General features: G+C 48.1%; 1 protein-coding gene across 1 annotated transcript in view; it reads right to left on the bottom strand.

The window, feature by feature from the left end:
- Positions 1–14,900, bottom strand: part of LOC102432310 (pikachurin) — a 114,776-nt gene that overhangs the window by 31,996 nt on the left and 67,880 nt on the right. Inside the window, exon 7 of the mRNA XM_023755050.1 lies at positions 10,021–10,187. Coding sequence (XP_023610818.1) covers positions 10,021–10,187 — 167 coding nt within the window. The remainder of the gene's footprint in view (positions 1–10,020; positions 10,188–14,900) is intronic.

Below are 14,900 nucleotides of genomic sequence, written 5' to 3'. Positions count from 1 at the left end.
GGGATTATTAGGACGGCTTCCTTCATTGGCCTCCCTGCTCCTGCCCCTGCCCCTCCAGCGTCCTGTCTTCACAAACCGGTGAGAGGGAATCTGCTGAAACCTGATCAAGTGCCTCCCTCCACCCTCCACCCAACTGCAGTCTTCCCATCTCTCTTTGAGTGAGAGCAAAGTCCAGTGGCCTCCTGTGGCCCTCTAGGTCCTAATCAGCCACCACCAACTGTGACCTCATCTCCTCCCACTCTTCTCCCTTGGACCTACCAATCCGGCCACACAGACCTCCCTTCCCCCCCTGAACAAGGAACGCCCGGGATGCTCCTGCGTCAGGACCTCGGCATCTGCCTGCAATGCTCCTCCCACAAAGGGCTGGCTGGCTGGCTCGATAGGTAGGAAGATAATTGATCCAGGATCTATCCAGAGAGGTCACCCCGTTCTTCTGGCTCAAATGTCACCTTCTCAGGAGGCTATCTTTCTCTGACTGCCCGTCACCTTCCCTGTTTTGTTTTCTCCCTCTGCCATGCTATCTACATGTTTAGATTTATTTGTTCTTGTCTGTCCACCTGACTAGAACGTGAGCTCTGTGAGGTCAGGCGTTCCTTTTGTCGGTCTTGCTCACGGCTGAATTCTCAGCATCTTTAACAGTGCCTGGCACACAGTAGGCACTAAATATTAGTTTGGAAGAATCGATGGATACGGTGTAAACTAAGGTGGGGGACTGATTCTTTAGAAAGTGGGAATCCCCCTCACAAGGGAATGGCAGCCTGGGTTCTGCCCAGGACCTGCCCTGGGGTGACCTTGAGAAGGCTGCCGGATCACTCGGGCCTGCTTCCTCACGGCTGACTGAGGCAGTCCTTCCCAGCTCTGAAGTCACAAACCCTCAACCAATAGCATTCCACTGTGAGATCTGACGATGTCCTACGTTCATTGCAATAAGCTCAACAGGCAAAGATGAATGAGATAAGGTCTGTGCCTAAATATACACTGAGTGGCCAGATTATTATGACCACCCCATTAGTATTTCATTGACACATCCAAAAATACTGAATATTGAAAACTTCCTAAGCAAATACTCTCAAGGTTTTATTATTATTATTTGCATAACTAATTCACTTCATTGTACTGATGGGGTAGTCATAATAATCTGGTCACTCAGTGTATATAAGAGTGAAAGACCAAAAAATGATTCATGGTTTTGAAACTCACAAAGGCACCATTCTCTACTATAGGAGATGGTACTATTCCTCCTTGTGGTGGATTCCTTCCCAGTGCCCCCAGAGCCACCCTGCCCTTCTCCACTCCGTCCTGGGCCCCCGGAGACTGACCTATCTGGCTCCCACTGTGCTCTGCCTGTCGGGAAGCCCCTGCAGGAGGGTGGAGGAGGGAGGAAAATGAGTCAGAGCAACCTCCATCCTAAGAGGTTGTCACGGGACATGTGTCCGACGGTCACAGCCCTTGCCCGATGGCCCTCCCTGTCTGTCTCCAGAAGCTGGTAATTGCTTCCTCTTGACTTCCTGGCGTCTGTCAGAACTTGTGCAAATAGTCCCTTCGCTAAACTCATTTCAAATGACCCAACTGCGCGTGCCTCTGTTTCCTGCCAGGAGCCTGGTGACACCTGAGATCATTAGGAAAGCCGTCCCTTCTCCCAGGGTTGTCTCTGACTTGCACATGTTTGTACCTATTTGTTCCATGTTTGGCTGCGTAATTGGATGAGATCCAGCTGACGTGGCCAGCAGGCCTGTGTCCCTCCTGCGCGTCTCTCACTGTGTCCTCCCATATGTCTGTCACTGTGCGCCCCACCCCCACCCCGCACGTCTCTCGCTGTGTTGGGCTGATTTCCTATAACTTCTCTGAGTTAACCCAGGGCTGTGGCCCATCCGAGAACCTAAGTGAATCAGGAGCTGAGATGCTAAGACACCATCCGAATGGAGAACTGTGTAAAAGCAAGAAGTGCCCCCACGGGAAGGGCAATAAAGATTAACCATGGAATGAGGACTCCAAGAGAAAGAGAACAAAATGGGTAACAAGAAAATAGAGAGCCCTAACCGGTTTGGCTCAGTAGATAGAGCGTCGGCCTGTGGACTGAAGGGTCCCAGGTTCGATTCCAGTCAAGGGCATGTACCTTGGTTGCGGGCACATCCCCAGTAGGGAGTGTGCAGGAGGCAGCTGATCGATGTTTCTCTCTCATTGATGTTTCTAACTCTCTATCCCTCTCCCTTCCTCTCTGTAAAAAATCAATAAAATATATATTTAAAAAAAAATAGAGAGAAACAAAGGAAAAATCGTTAACGCTTGTGTTAACTCACGTCAACGTATTAATGTGTACAAATCCATTGAGACGGAGAGGAGTAAGCATGCGGCCCACCCGGCGGCTGCTGGCTGCGGCGGATTGATTGACAGGGTCTGCGGCTGACCCGGAGCACCGCGAGTGCCTTTTGTTTGGGAAATTATATTTGCTTCCCATTTGCCTTAGTCTCTCTCCCCTAACTAGCCAGAGGGGGTAACATCTCTGCGTACCGATTCTAAGTAACTGCCTGGTGATGGAAGGCGTAGAAGGCCTCAGAGGAGCAAGAAACAGGTAGCAGGCGTTTAAACAGCAAAGTGAATCATTTCCTTCAGAGCCAATAAAGTGTGGGAACAGGCTGTCACCCAGATTTACACGCGTGGAGGCTGCAGCACGTGCAGAATCGAGGGCTGTGAGGGCGCCCGGATGCAAAGTCAGACCCAAAGTTATGTCTGCGTCGAGCTGCACACTTAGAATGCAGACTGCCGAGGCGCTGAGTAAAACAAACGACTTGTTCTTCCTCCGTCTCCTCGTTCGTCTCACCTTCCGAAGATGTACAAATCCATGAGCTCGCCGATTTATGGGCCTACTTATTCCAAGCTCCCGGAGCAATGCCGAGGAAGCAAGCCCTCCCTCCGCTCCTCTCCCGGCGGCAAGAGCAGCACAGACCTGCCTGGAAACCCTTGGCTTGCAGGCTCTCCAGGTCTGATACTTGTGTGAGAACATGCGTGTGAATTGCAGGGATACCTTTCAAGGCGACAATTTCATTCATATGCACGAACTGATTCCTTCCAAGTTTGGCAAAATTGCTACCCATAAGAGGATTCCCCACATTTCCTGGAGACCCTCCTGAGTTCAGCTAACTACGCCCAGAGGCCAAATCTGACTGCCACCTGCTTTGTACTGTTGGAAGGACGGCCCAAGATGCAGCCGCTCCTGCAGGGTGCCACCCCAGCAAACGCACACTCAGGGTCCCTGCAGATGCTCCGCTGGACCAGAGCCACCGGCTGTGTGCCAGCCAATCCGCAAATGCCAAGCCAGCTCAGCGCTGCACGATTTCCCCCTTCCTTAGCCACTTCCTGCTTCTCCCTCTCTTGTTCTTTATCCTGTAAGCTCCCTGCTTCTGCCCAGCTTCCTTCCAGTTCTAGGGACCTTTGAGAATGGAGACTGCCTATTCCAGGCAGTGTGGGATAAACTTGGCTTTTATCACCTAAACTAGAGGCCTGGGTGCACGAAATTCTTGCACTTGGGGGGGGGGTCCCCCATGGGGAGCAGGCTTAAGCCATCAGTTGGACATCCTTAGCGCTGCTGTGGAGGCAGGAGAGGCTCCCGCCACCACCGCTGGTGCGCTAGCCAGTAGTGAGCCTGGCTCAGGGCTTCTGGCTGAGCAGCACTCCCCCTGTGGGAGAGCACTGCCCATCAGGGGGCAGCTTTTGCATTGAGCATCTGCCCCCTGGTGGTCAGTGCACATCATAGCAACTGGTCATTCTGGTGTTCAGTCTATTTGCATATTAGCCTTTTATTATACAGGATTGTCTTCTTTAATCATTTAACAATGCAGGAGTCAAAAATATGGTTTTCACATTCTTAAATGGCTGAAAAAAGGGTTTAAAAAGATAAAATCTTTTGTGACACATGAAAACCATATGAAATACACATTTCAGTGTCCACTGATAAAGTTTTATTGGAACATGGGCACACACATTGTTTATCGTCTGTGGCTGCTTCCATGCAGAGGTGCCTGAAAATCCCAACAGAGTCACTATCGCGCCCTCCTCAGAAAAACGTGCTGCCCCTCGTCTAGGTGAATGGTTCTTAGTGGGGAGGTTAAAAATAAAAAGCAAACACACACATAAAAACAGGGGAACAGCACTAACGCTGGGGTTTTTCTCCGTCACCCCCACCCCCTTTCTGGCTGATCCAGAATGCGCTTGCATAATGAGTTATAAAATCTTATTGTGCCTTGCAGTTTGGATTCTCTGATGTCTTTTAAATCTGCAACCTTCTTTTTTCTTTATAAGAAAAAAATATGATTTTATTGATTTCAGAGAGAGGAAGAGGGAGGGAGAGAGAGATAGAAACATCAATGATGAGAGAGAATCATCGATCAGCTGCCTCCTGCACGCCCCCTACTGGGGATTGAGCCCAAAACCCAGGCATGTGCCCTGATCTGAAATCGAACCATGACCTCCTGGTTCATAGGTCGACACTCAACCACTGAGCCACACCAGTCTGGCCAAATGTGCAGCCTTCTGAAACTAACCAACCAACTAAAACCCAGTCCCTCTCTGATTGCTTCATACCCCCCCCCAGTGCCTGCCACCACCTTCTGTCCCCACTTCCTACCCCTCTGCTCACTGCGGCAGCCAATTCAGAAGCTCTCACTTGTCACCAGGAGAGAGGACATCTACTTTGGGGCTACTTTTAGTGACAACATCTACCCAGGAACCCGAGCAAACGGAGCTGGTCTCTGGGGAGATGTTAAGTCAATTACAACCAAGGGCCCAAATCTCAGAGCAAAACTGGGTAAATGCCAGATTCACACAAGGACACTTGTGGGACAAAGGATATAAACAGACATACAACCAGCAACAGCTGAAGAGCGATGTTTGAGTGAGGAAGGTAGAGAGAAGAAAAGTGGGGTGAGGGTGGGGGCGAGGATATGGGGGAATATTGTGGAGTCAGGGTTAGTGTAGAAATGTGATTGAGCCAGGCTGGATTTGTCTCAGCTCGGTAGAAGAAGAGTTTCTGAAACTGTTGAAGAAATTGGATTGTGGGGTGAATACAGCAAAAGCCAAACAAACCAAGCATCTCTCCCACCTCCCTATGTGATCTCTGAGGCTCGGAGACCATAATCAGACCTATTAGGACTAGAGGAGAAATGTAGTGTAGAAATGATAAAGCTTATTTTAATGATCAAGACATAGCACAGGAGCAAACAAGGGCTTGGTTAGAAAGTGTCTCTCTTCCTCATTACACTCTTGATCGCTGGGATTTCTCTCAAACGCCTCTTTGCCACCTTTATTGCCTTGAACTTAGTCCCCAGAGATTTGCTGTCCCCTGTCCTTCCGTCTTTCCTCCCTCCCTCCTTTATTTACTTTGTTTTTATTGGTGTCACTTGACAATTCTGGGAGTTCGACTTTGCTTATAAACTTAGCCTTTGGGGCAACCCAAAGGTTTCTAGACCAACTTTCTCCTCCCACCTCCTCTGAATTCCCCAGATAGTAGCAGTAGAAAGTCATCCGGCCCCCAAAAGGAGTCCCTGTGCTAAGTCATATTCAGCCGTTCACGTACTCAATCAATATTTATTGAGCTCCTGCTTTGTTCAGGGTGTTGGGAACACAACCTTGAACAAGGCATTCCAACTCCAGTTGGAGCTTATACGGGAGGGTCGATACAGATAATAAATAGTTTCAGGCAGTGAAAGGGCTACGGAGAAAATCAAGCAGGAAATGGGGCCGGGGTAACAGTGAGAGGGGAGCCTGCCTGAGGGGTGGTCATGGGAGGATCTGGGGAGAGGGAGTTCCAGCAGAGAAACAGGGTGTAAACGCCCCCAGGTGGGGAAGAGAAAAGTGATTTTTGATAGGAAGAAAAGAACACCTCCTACTGGTGTACTGATTTCCCTTCTCTCTGACTGTATCATGAGCACAGAACACAAGATTTAAGTGGTTTAGGGCACCAGGATGAGATAACCTTCCAGGGAAGGTTGTTATAATCCTAAAGCTGGTCACACATGTGAGTTGTTTTTCATTTCATTTCATGTGTCTTTGGTAAAAATAAAACGCTTTCTGACTTCTGCCCTTTCTATTATTTATAGTTCACATTTGTATTACTTGTTCCATCCTTCTTGGCTCCCAGAGAATAAGTGACTGCCTGGTGGGGCAAACACATGTCCTACCAAGCCACGCGTGGACCCATGCCGGTGAGGTTCCACAGGGCCCCCTGTTCTGATCGGCTAACCTATAAAATCAATCATGGGGATAAAAGAATGCCAGGAAACACTGAGGCAAATTATAATGTTGTTGGTATTTCTGAAAAAAATCGAGCAGGATAGGGTGTGAGGGACCGGATCGTGTTTCCTAACAGAATGGATGCTAGGACAGTCTCCAGTACAAGGATGGACATAAACACAGGTAGCATCATTACCGGTCAAGGTCAGTGAAATGCTCCATTTCTCATTTGAAAACACGGACACTAAAACATCTTAGGATCTTCGTCCTTGTACAGTGACTTTGTGGAGCTAAGATGGGGATGCTGGGGATGCCTAGCAACACTCCAGTGAAGCCTTCAAAACCCTCCTCCCTCCTCACTGGGCTGAGCGCTAACGGAGGAAAACGCTGGCCCTGGCTTTCGGTAACTACCGACACAAAAGCAACTGAGATCTACCAGCGGCCCCATTGAGCAATTAAGCTGCTAATAGGGTCTGGCATTAATAGGTCCCGGGAAGTCAATGCTTGTTAGTAAGAGAGCTGAACTGTTATTTTTCCTTTGGAAGGAGGTGGGCGTAGGCTAAAATAGGCAAGAGAAGTCCAGTGATTGGCTGCGTCCAGGGTGGGATCTAAGGTTCCCATTGGGCACTCTGCCTCAATTCTGTACTGAAGTTCACTGTTTAGGGAGCAAAATGGGCATCACAGCAAAAAACAACAACCAGGTATCAAGGGCCCTGAGGTGGGGAGGGAGAGAGGCAGTGAGTGAGTGGGAAAGCCCAACAGGTAGAAATACGGTTCTCACAAATTCCTTCAAGGCCACGTTCAAACGATTTACCACTGGTTGGACTTGGATCTAACCAATCAGAAGAGCTGCTGGCTGCAAGGCTGCAATATCCCAGGGCTATACCGATGAATACTGGGTGAATTCAGGCTGGTAGGGACGTACAGTATACCTCACATGTTTTTAAAATATTTTTTAATTAATTTGACAGAGAGAGAGAATCATTGATGTGAGAGAAACATCAATTGGCTGCCTCCTGCATGTTCCGTAGTTGGGACTGAACCTGCAACCCTGGCATGTGCCCTGACCAGGAATCAAACCAGCAACCCTTTGGTGCACAGGATGTTGCACAACGAACTGAGCCACACTAGCCAGGGCTACCTCACAAGTTTTCAATGAAAAAAGAAAACCTTTTAGGTTTGTCCTGTGCTGCCAGAGCTTCCCCAGTCCATTTTGTTTAATTGTTGACCTTACCATCCTCATGCTATTGGCATGAGAAGAATAAGAACCACCTTTAATTTGAATCTCACTCAGGGAAGTGGCTTTGCAGGCAGCCAAACCCTAGTTCAAATCCTGCCTTTGTAATTTTTATTCTTGGCAAAATCCACAACCCTTCAAAAACTCAATGTGTAAAAACCTATGGAAAGGGACACCATTACGCCAGCACAAGGTTGTTTGTGAGGATTAGTATGAGGTTTGCCGGGTAACATGCTCAGTGTGGTGTCTGGCTCACGGAAGACTCTCACAGTGGTAGCTCTGATTTCCGGAATCTATTGTGATCCAAATAAGTGCTCCTTGGTAATTAGATTTTATATATTGAAAAATGGGTTTGGGAAACAAAATAACAGTCTAAACTAAAAGCAAATAAGCAGTGTGAATGTGCCGGAACCACAGGGGTCTCTAAAACATTGGAAGGGATCATGAGAAAAAAACACGACTGAAATACGAATTACAGCACATTCTTAGTGTCCGTGATTAGGCCATCTAACAAATTCTATTTCTGTTATCCTGATGTGAGTAACTGTATATATGTAAAAGCCGTTAAATTATATTTATTTAAGACTATTTCATGATTGAGAGTTTTCACTGAGTCAGCCACCTCCCCTGTGCACAATTACTTTGAAATGATAACATTTTACTTCGCACAGGAGACCAATTGTAATGAAACGTTACATATCTGTTGGGGTGGTGAATACACAATACAATATACAGATGATGTATTGTAGAATTGTACACCAGAAACCTGTATAATTTTAACCAGTGTCACCCCAATAAATTCAATAAAAAAACCACTATATATCTGTAAAGTTCTTTCATATACCTTATCCTACTTAATCCACAGAACTAGGATCCACCAAGGGGGCAATGATTATCAGGAACTCCAAGACCAGAACCATGCTTCAGTTTAAAAAGAGAAAGATGGAGGGATGCCCTAACCCACATCCCCTCCCCCGAGTCCGATGTCCACACCCACATCCAGGGCCATCTCATCCTTCTCGTGTCTGTCTCTGTGGAGAAGGAGACACTAGGGATGGAAGGAAGAAGGTGAGTGTGGGTCAGCTCACAGTGTGGGAGCAGAGTGGGGTGAGCATACAGTGTGACCGCCTCATTTGTCGTAAAGACAAACTACAGGTTCAAAGTACAGTCAGATCTAAGGCTGAGGCTTGTCAGGCCCCTGTTACCCCAATTTTGGGCCAGGCAGCACAAAGTTTAACCAAAGACTATAGCACAGATGTCAGCCAGCAGGAGTGGAAGGAGGCCCTCCTTGGGTTGGAGATAGAATCGTTGACATTTCTAGGAAGAAGGTGCTTCATTCCTGGCCATATGCCTGGGGAGTTTTAGCTCCTAAACTCTAAAGAGGAAGAGGAGTCTAGCAGTTATTGGGTGATCATCGTTATGGTGTATGTAGGGGTGTGTGTCCTCATCACATCTCCAGATCCCCCAACAGTTCATTTTGAAGGAAGAAGCCTGACACCCAAGGTTAGGCTAAGGGCTGTTCTCAGAAGAGCCCACCTCCCTAGGACTTGGTGACTCTCCACCCCTGATAAGAGCCGTGACCTTGGGAGTCAGCTGTGTGGGTGTCCTGTGAGGAGAGGGGAGGAGTTTATTCAGATGCACTAACCAATAGAAGGAGGGCTCCGCACCGGCCAATGGAAAGCCAGCCGACAGTGTGGGGCAGGCTGCCTTCCTGGGGACAGGGGACTCAGGGGACAGCAGGGCTCTTCAGACAGAAACTTGGAGGAATTTACTGGCAAAACTGAAAAGATGATAGTCTTCAAAGTTTCAGTTCTGAGACCTCCCCGCTACACAGGGTCCCAGCTGTAGGTACATGTGCCCCCACTTTCAAAAGACAAAGGTTTCTAAGCAGGGATTGGCAAGGAGGGCTGTCATTGAAGTGGTTCCTGAATCCATCATGGGGGAGCTCCTTAAACTATGGACTGTAATAAGAGTTTAATCTGACATTTTGAAAAAACGCCCAGCAGATCTACTAGATACCCAAGCCCCGCCCAGCAGATCTGCCCATCACCCAGCCGCCCCCCCAGCCCGGAGAGGCGCTGGGACCCACAGGATCTTCTGCCATCAGCGCCCGGTAGGTGTCAGCACACCAGTGACTCCTCTGGTTCTCCCTGACCGTCCTCCCAGGGACTGGCTTACCTGGCGCCCTTGATTTGCAAGCGAACACTGGCCCCGAAGAGTCTGGGAGCGTTATTTAAACGCTGTGATTTTAAAATGAACCCATTATCTCAAAGGATAAAAAGTGTGGGGAGGCCGTGGTATGTGCTCTGTTCCTGGGGTCGTGAAAGAAAGCTGACCTCACACTCCCCAAGGACTGTGCAAAAATAAACCCTCCGCTGACCCCGTGTCCATAGCAACAGCCTGAGTGCCTGCTCAAACGGCTTCCAAGGGGCTGGGAAATGGTCGCAGAAAAGGCCGAGGGAGGCCCGGCCCTGGCTGCCCTTCCGCTGGGCACTTAGTAGGTCCTCAGGAGGCGACCTTAGCCCTGCGCGTCCTTCCCAGGGCCCGGTACTCACGGGAGGTCCGGACGGTGTGGCTGGGCGGGCTGCGCGGGCTGCGGCCGTGGGGATTCATGGCTCTCACTGCAAACTGGTAGTGCGTGTCCGGATCGAGGCCCTTGATAACCATGGAGTCCATCTGGATCCGCTCTTGGATGAAGGTCCAACTGCTGTCGAAATCTGGCCTTGATGGAGGAAAGAACAAGATGAGCAAGAAGCGCGGTCAGCGCCCCCCCCCCCGCCCCCCCCGGGCCGGCCCCAGGAAAGGCGCTACGCCATGCACACCGGCCACTGGCATTGAACTCTGCAAGCAACGCTTGTGCAAATGAGAGGGGACGGTCCCTATCTGAGACCCATCTTGATTTTCAATCTTAGGCCGTCGTTTTTAAGTCCCTGCCAACAAACGCAGGCAGGTTCTTTTCAGGGCTAGTGTTTAAACACCGTGTAAGGAGCAGCCTGTAAGGAGCAGCCTTCTTTCCTCGCAGGCCTTGGCCATGCAAACATCCCCCGCGGGAATCGTTTCCAGGCTCTGTCCTGCAGATGTTTCATAGACCAGCTTCCCCTGACAGCCCCCTTCCCGGAGGTCAGGGAGCTCAGATTCCGTGGGCTCACAGTCTGTTCACAAAATAAACAAATAAACGTTTTATGGGGTGACTAATTTGTAGGAATCGCCATGGGAAAACCAGGCAGATTCTGTTCGTGGCCAGTCTTCCTACTCTGAGTCAAACTGCAGAACTGTTCCCAGGTGCAGAGAGAGCGCCGACCCTCACTCAGAGCCGCCACCGGGGAGGCAGCACACAGAGGGTGACAGTACAACCCGAGCTGGACGGAGCCGCTCAAACCCTGCCAGCTGCCCTTTCACGTCTTTAAATCTCTCTTTTCTCATCTGTAAAATGGGGGCAATAGGAGTACTGCTCTAAGAGGGCTGTGGTAAAGACGAAATAAAATCTGCATCCTCAGCAGGGTGCCTGGCGTCCCATTGTTAACTCTCAGCACCTGTTAGCCATTATCTAAGGGACTTGCACACATCACTGTGGTCGACCAGCATCTGGCTGGTCGGCACTTGAAATGGGGCTAGAACGTATTGTGAGGGTAAAACGTACACTGGATTTTTAAAGGAAGAAAAGAATGTACAATATCTCATTGATTACATACTGAAATGACATTTGGGATGTACTGGGTTAAAATATGTTATTAAAATTAATTTCACGTATTTCTTATTACCTTTATAATGCCACTATTAGAACACTTCAACTTCCATACCGCTCATATTGCATTTCTACCGGACTGTGCTGCTCTGTACAGACTTCCCAGCTGGTGGGAGAACAGAGCATTCTGGGTAATAAGAGCTGCAAGATGACACTTGGGAAGGACTGTATCACAGGGGTCGACCAGCATCTGGCCTAGCTGGAGTGGAAGTTCTGTGTTAATAGCTAATAATAATCACCATTTATCAAGTTCTTAGGAAGTACAGTATTCCCCCAGTGGGTACCTGAAACCATAGATAGTACTGAACCCTGGATATACTATGTTTTCTCCTCTACGTACATACCTCTGATAAAGCTTAATTTATAAATTAGGCACATTTTAACAAGAATAACGAATAATAAAATAGAACAATTATAACAATATATATGTAATAAAACTTATGTAAATGTGGTTTCCTCTCTCTCAAATGTCTTGTTGTACTCACCTTCTCATTTAAAGGAAACACTGTATGGCTTTGCTTTGGCATATCCAAATTGCCAGCATCACTGCTTTTGCTCGTTGGAGACATTCGTAAGTAAAATAAGGCTGACTTAACGACAAGCACTGCCCTTCTCACCCGTCTCAACATTTGATCTGATAACCAAGACGGCTCCTAAATGACTAGCGGGCAGGTAGCATAGAGAGTGTGCAGACACTGGACAAAGGGGTGAATAATGTCCCAATGGAACAGAGTGGGACAGTGGGAGACTTCATCACGCTACTCAGAACCATGTGCAATTTTAAATGTAGGAAATGTCTAGTTCTGAAATCTTCAGTGTAATATTCTTGGGTCCTGGTTGACCACCGGTAACTGAAACCGCAGAGAGGGAAACCACGAGTAAGGGGACACTACCGGACGAAGCAGGGTTCCAACTTAATTCATTTATTTCCCCCAAACTACCCGATGCAGCAGGTAATAACATTAAACACCCTCCCCCATTTTACAGGGGAAACTAAGGCATTCACAGGTACGTCACTTGCCAGAGGTCACAGCGGATGAATGGTGAGGCCAACTTGGGTAGATGGGGGAAAGTTAGACTAAGAAGACCCTTGGTATTGGGTGAAAACCTAGGGGGACAGTGGTTGGGGGCTAGCCTCCACCCTTTAGCTTGCTGCCTGGTCACCTCTCCGGTGCTCTATTGTTAAACACCTCTGCTCACAGGTGTTTAGAAGAAGGCAGGAAGCAAAATAGACTGATGTTTGTCCTTTATGAACTTATTGGGCATGGAAATAGAGACTCATTTTGCTGAAAGAGATGCTCGGATGATCATAGATTTCTCCAACAAGGTGAAATGGAGTCCTTAGGCCCAGGAAAAGAAGCCTCCTCAGGCTCACTGTGCAGAGTGGTTTGTTGTGGGAAGCCACCCGTTATCTTCACTAGCAGAGAAGTGTAAACAAGGATCCCGGAACGCTGGTGAACCTTGAGCCCTTGGCAAGGGCCAGAGCTATGCACCGATTGTTTAGTCCAGACAATGGGGGCTCAAGCTATTTCCTGACCAAATAGTCTCAGAGTAAATCCTTCTAATATTTACTGACCTTTAAGATAGTCTGTCTGTTACCGCAATTACCTGCCTGCCTAAGAGCTAGATGTGTATCCAAAATTGAATAAAAGGTTGGCAAGGTCTGGACACCAGTGGAAGTCCTTTCTCTTGCATTGGGCTTGCCCGCCTGGCCCCCAATATTTCCAAATTATTATTTCTTGTCTCGTCTCTTTCATTTGTGTGTGGCCCCTTCTCCAGATCCTGAACCCTGAACCACGCGGGACGTGGGTCCTTCACACAGGAATCCACGCAGGGGAGCAGCAGAGGTCACGCGGCATGCCCACTGGAGGCAGCAGGGCCAGTTTCTCTTCCTTGATACCCTCTCCCTAAAGACGGACTTCTCATGTAAACTAACTTTGTCACACAAGAGGAAAACTCAGAGTGGAAGGAAACACATTTACAAACTAAAATTAATAAAACCACTTCAGAGGAAAGCCACAGGAATGCCCTAAAAGTAAGATCAGAAAAGATGCAACATTTCTTTCCTGTTGGTCTCTGCCAAGCTTCCCTCTGGCATTTCCAGAGGAAATGACCTGTAACTGCTCTCGGATGCCATTGTTCACTCAACTATCTGCCACCATCATCCTGTAAAAATTACACCCCCTCCCCAGAAAGGGCGATTAGTTTGTATTTGTTCATTTAATGCAGGAAAGAAAGCTATGTTTTCAGCAAATAAGAGATTAAAATCATTAACCTTTCATTTCATTATATAGAGTGAGAGGACAGCTCACGCAGCCTGAATACCAGTTCAGAACCTTTACCATCTGGCCTCCGCTTTTCATGGGCTTTACAATTAAATGTTCTGAGTCTCTCCAGGTGCAGCAGTGCAAAGGGGAGGTTGAGAAAGGGACAACTAGGCAAAACTATTGTCTTAGATCTCCCTCCAGCCACAGCTTCCTTTTTCAATTAAAGAAAATTATTTTATTCAACTACACAGCTGCCAGTCAAATCACCATAGCAACTCTGCCTGCCAATTTCCCCAACAGTGAAAAGGCGAGAGGGAGAGAAGAAGACGAAGAATGTGCTGCCATCCAGGTAAAGATGGGCAGCCGCCAGCAGATGGGCACTGGACGCACTTTTCCAAAGAGTGGGCCAGGGTTGGGTCAGGTCCTGCATCTCCAGGGACCAGCGGAGCACCTCTGCAGGTGGCTGGGCAGAGGAGTTCGGGGGCACAAGCAGGGTGTTGGCAGGGGCTACTCAAATCCCAATCAGCTGATTCAAGTAATCAAGACTCGCTCACTGGTACATTGGGGAGGGAAGAAGCATGACCCCCGGCAATGTAGCATCCAACCTGGTTATTAGCATCTTAGAGATCATTTCGCCCAAGTGCCTGAAGGCTCTCAGAAAGTGCATGTGGGCTCTTATGTGTGAACATCATTGTATTTTTCTTAGTAAAGGGTCCTCAGATTCTCAACAGCTTTAAGAGTCACTTGTCTAGTGGAGGCTCATATGGACACTGAAGAAAATAATTTATCCAAAGTCGCACAATCAGTAGGTGGTATAATTTTCTGTTTCATTCCTTTTTCCTTTTGGCATTTTAAAAACCTCTCCTATTGCCAACCTCACCCTTAGTGGACAACTGTTTTTCTCGGTACCATCAAACCCAGTAGGCAGCTGCCATGGGCTAGTCAATTGGCAAGTGATTAATGATTATCAATGGGGCTTCCATCACAGAAGCTATATTCTGGAGGCTCAAGGAACTACAGACATAGTTCTTCGGGAGTTTACAATCTAATTGGAAGATAATACATCTAAGAATCAGTAGGAAGCCAGTGCAAAATGACATATTTCAAGAGCTCTATTTGAATGGGTCAATGTGAACGGAAGTCCTAGGGAAAGTCTACGAGGACCAGGAAGAACTTAAGTTAGGCTTGGGATGTATTTGAGTTTGGATAACTGAAAAGGAAGAGCGCATCTTTGGGTGGAGGAGGACAGAGCAACATCAGTTCTGTGTACAATGTGCTCATGGAAGATACTCCACAGTACGTGTTTGGATGGACGCAGGCACATAGTAGGTGTCAAATAAAGGGTGGTTGAGCTGAACTGAAACATCTTTAGAATTTCAACTTAGGAATAACAAGATGCCCTAAACCAGGGGGTAGCAAACTT

The sequence above is a fragment of the Myotis lucifugus genome, unplaced genomic scaffold (assembly GCF_000147115.1).
Source record: "Myotis lucifugus unplaced genomic scaffold, Myoluc2.0 scaffold_68, whole genome shotgun sequence".
NCBI lineage: Eukaryota > Metazoa > Chordata > Mammalia > Chiroptera > Vespertilionidae > Myotis > Myotis lucifugus.
This window is presented reverse-complemented; position numbering and strand designations above follow the sequence as displayed.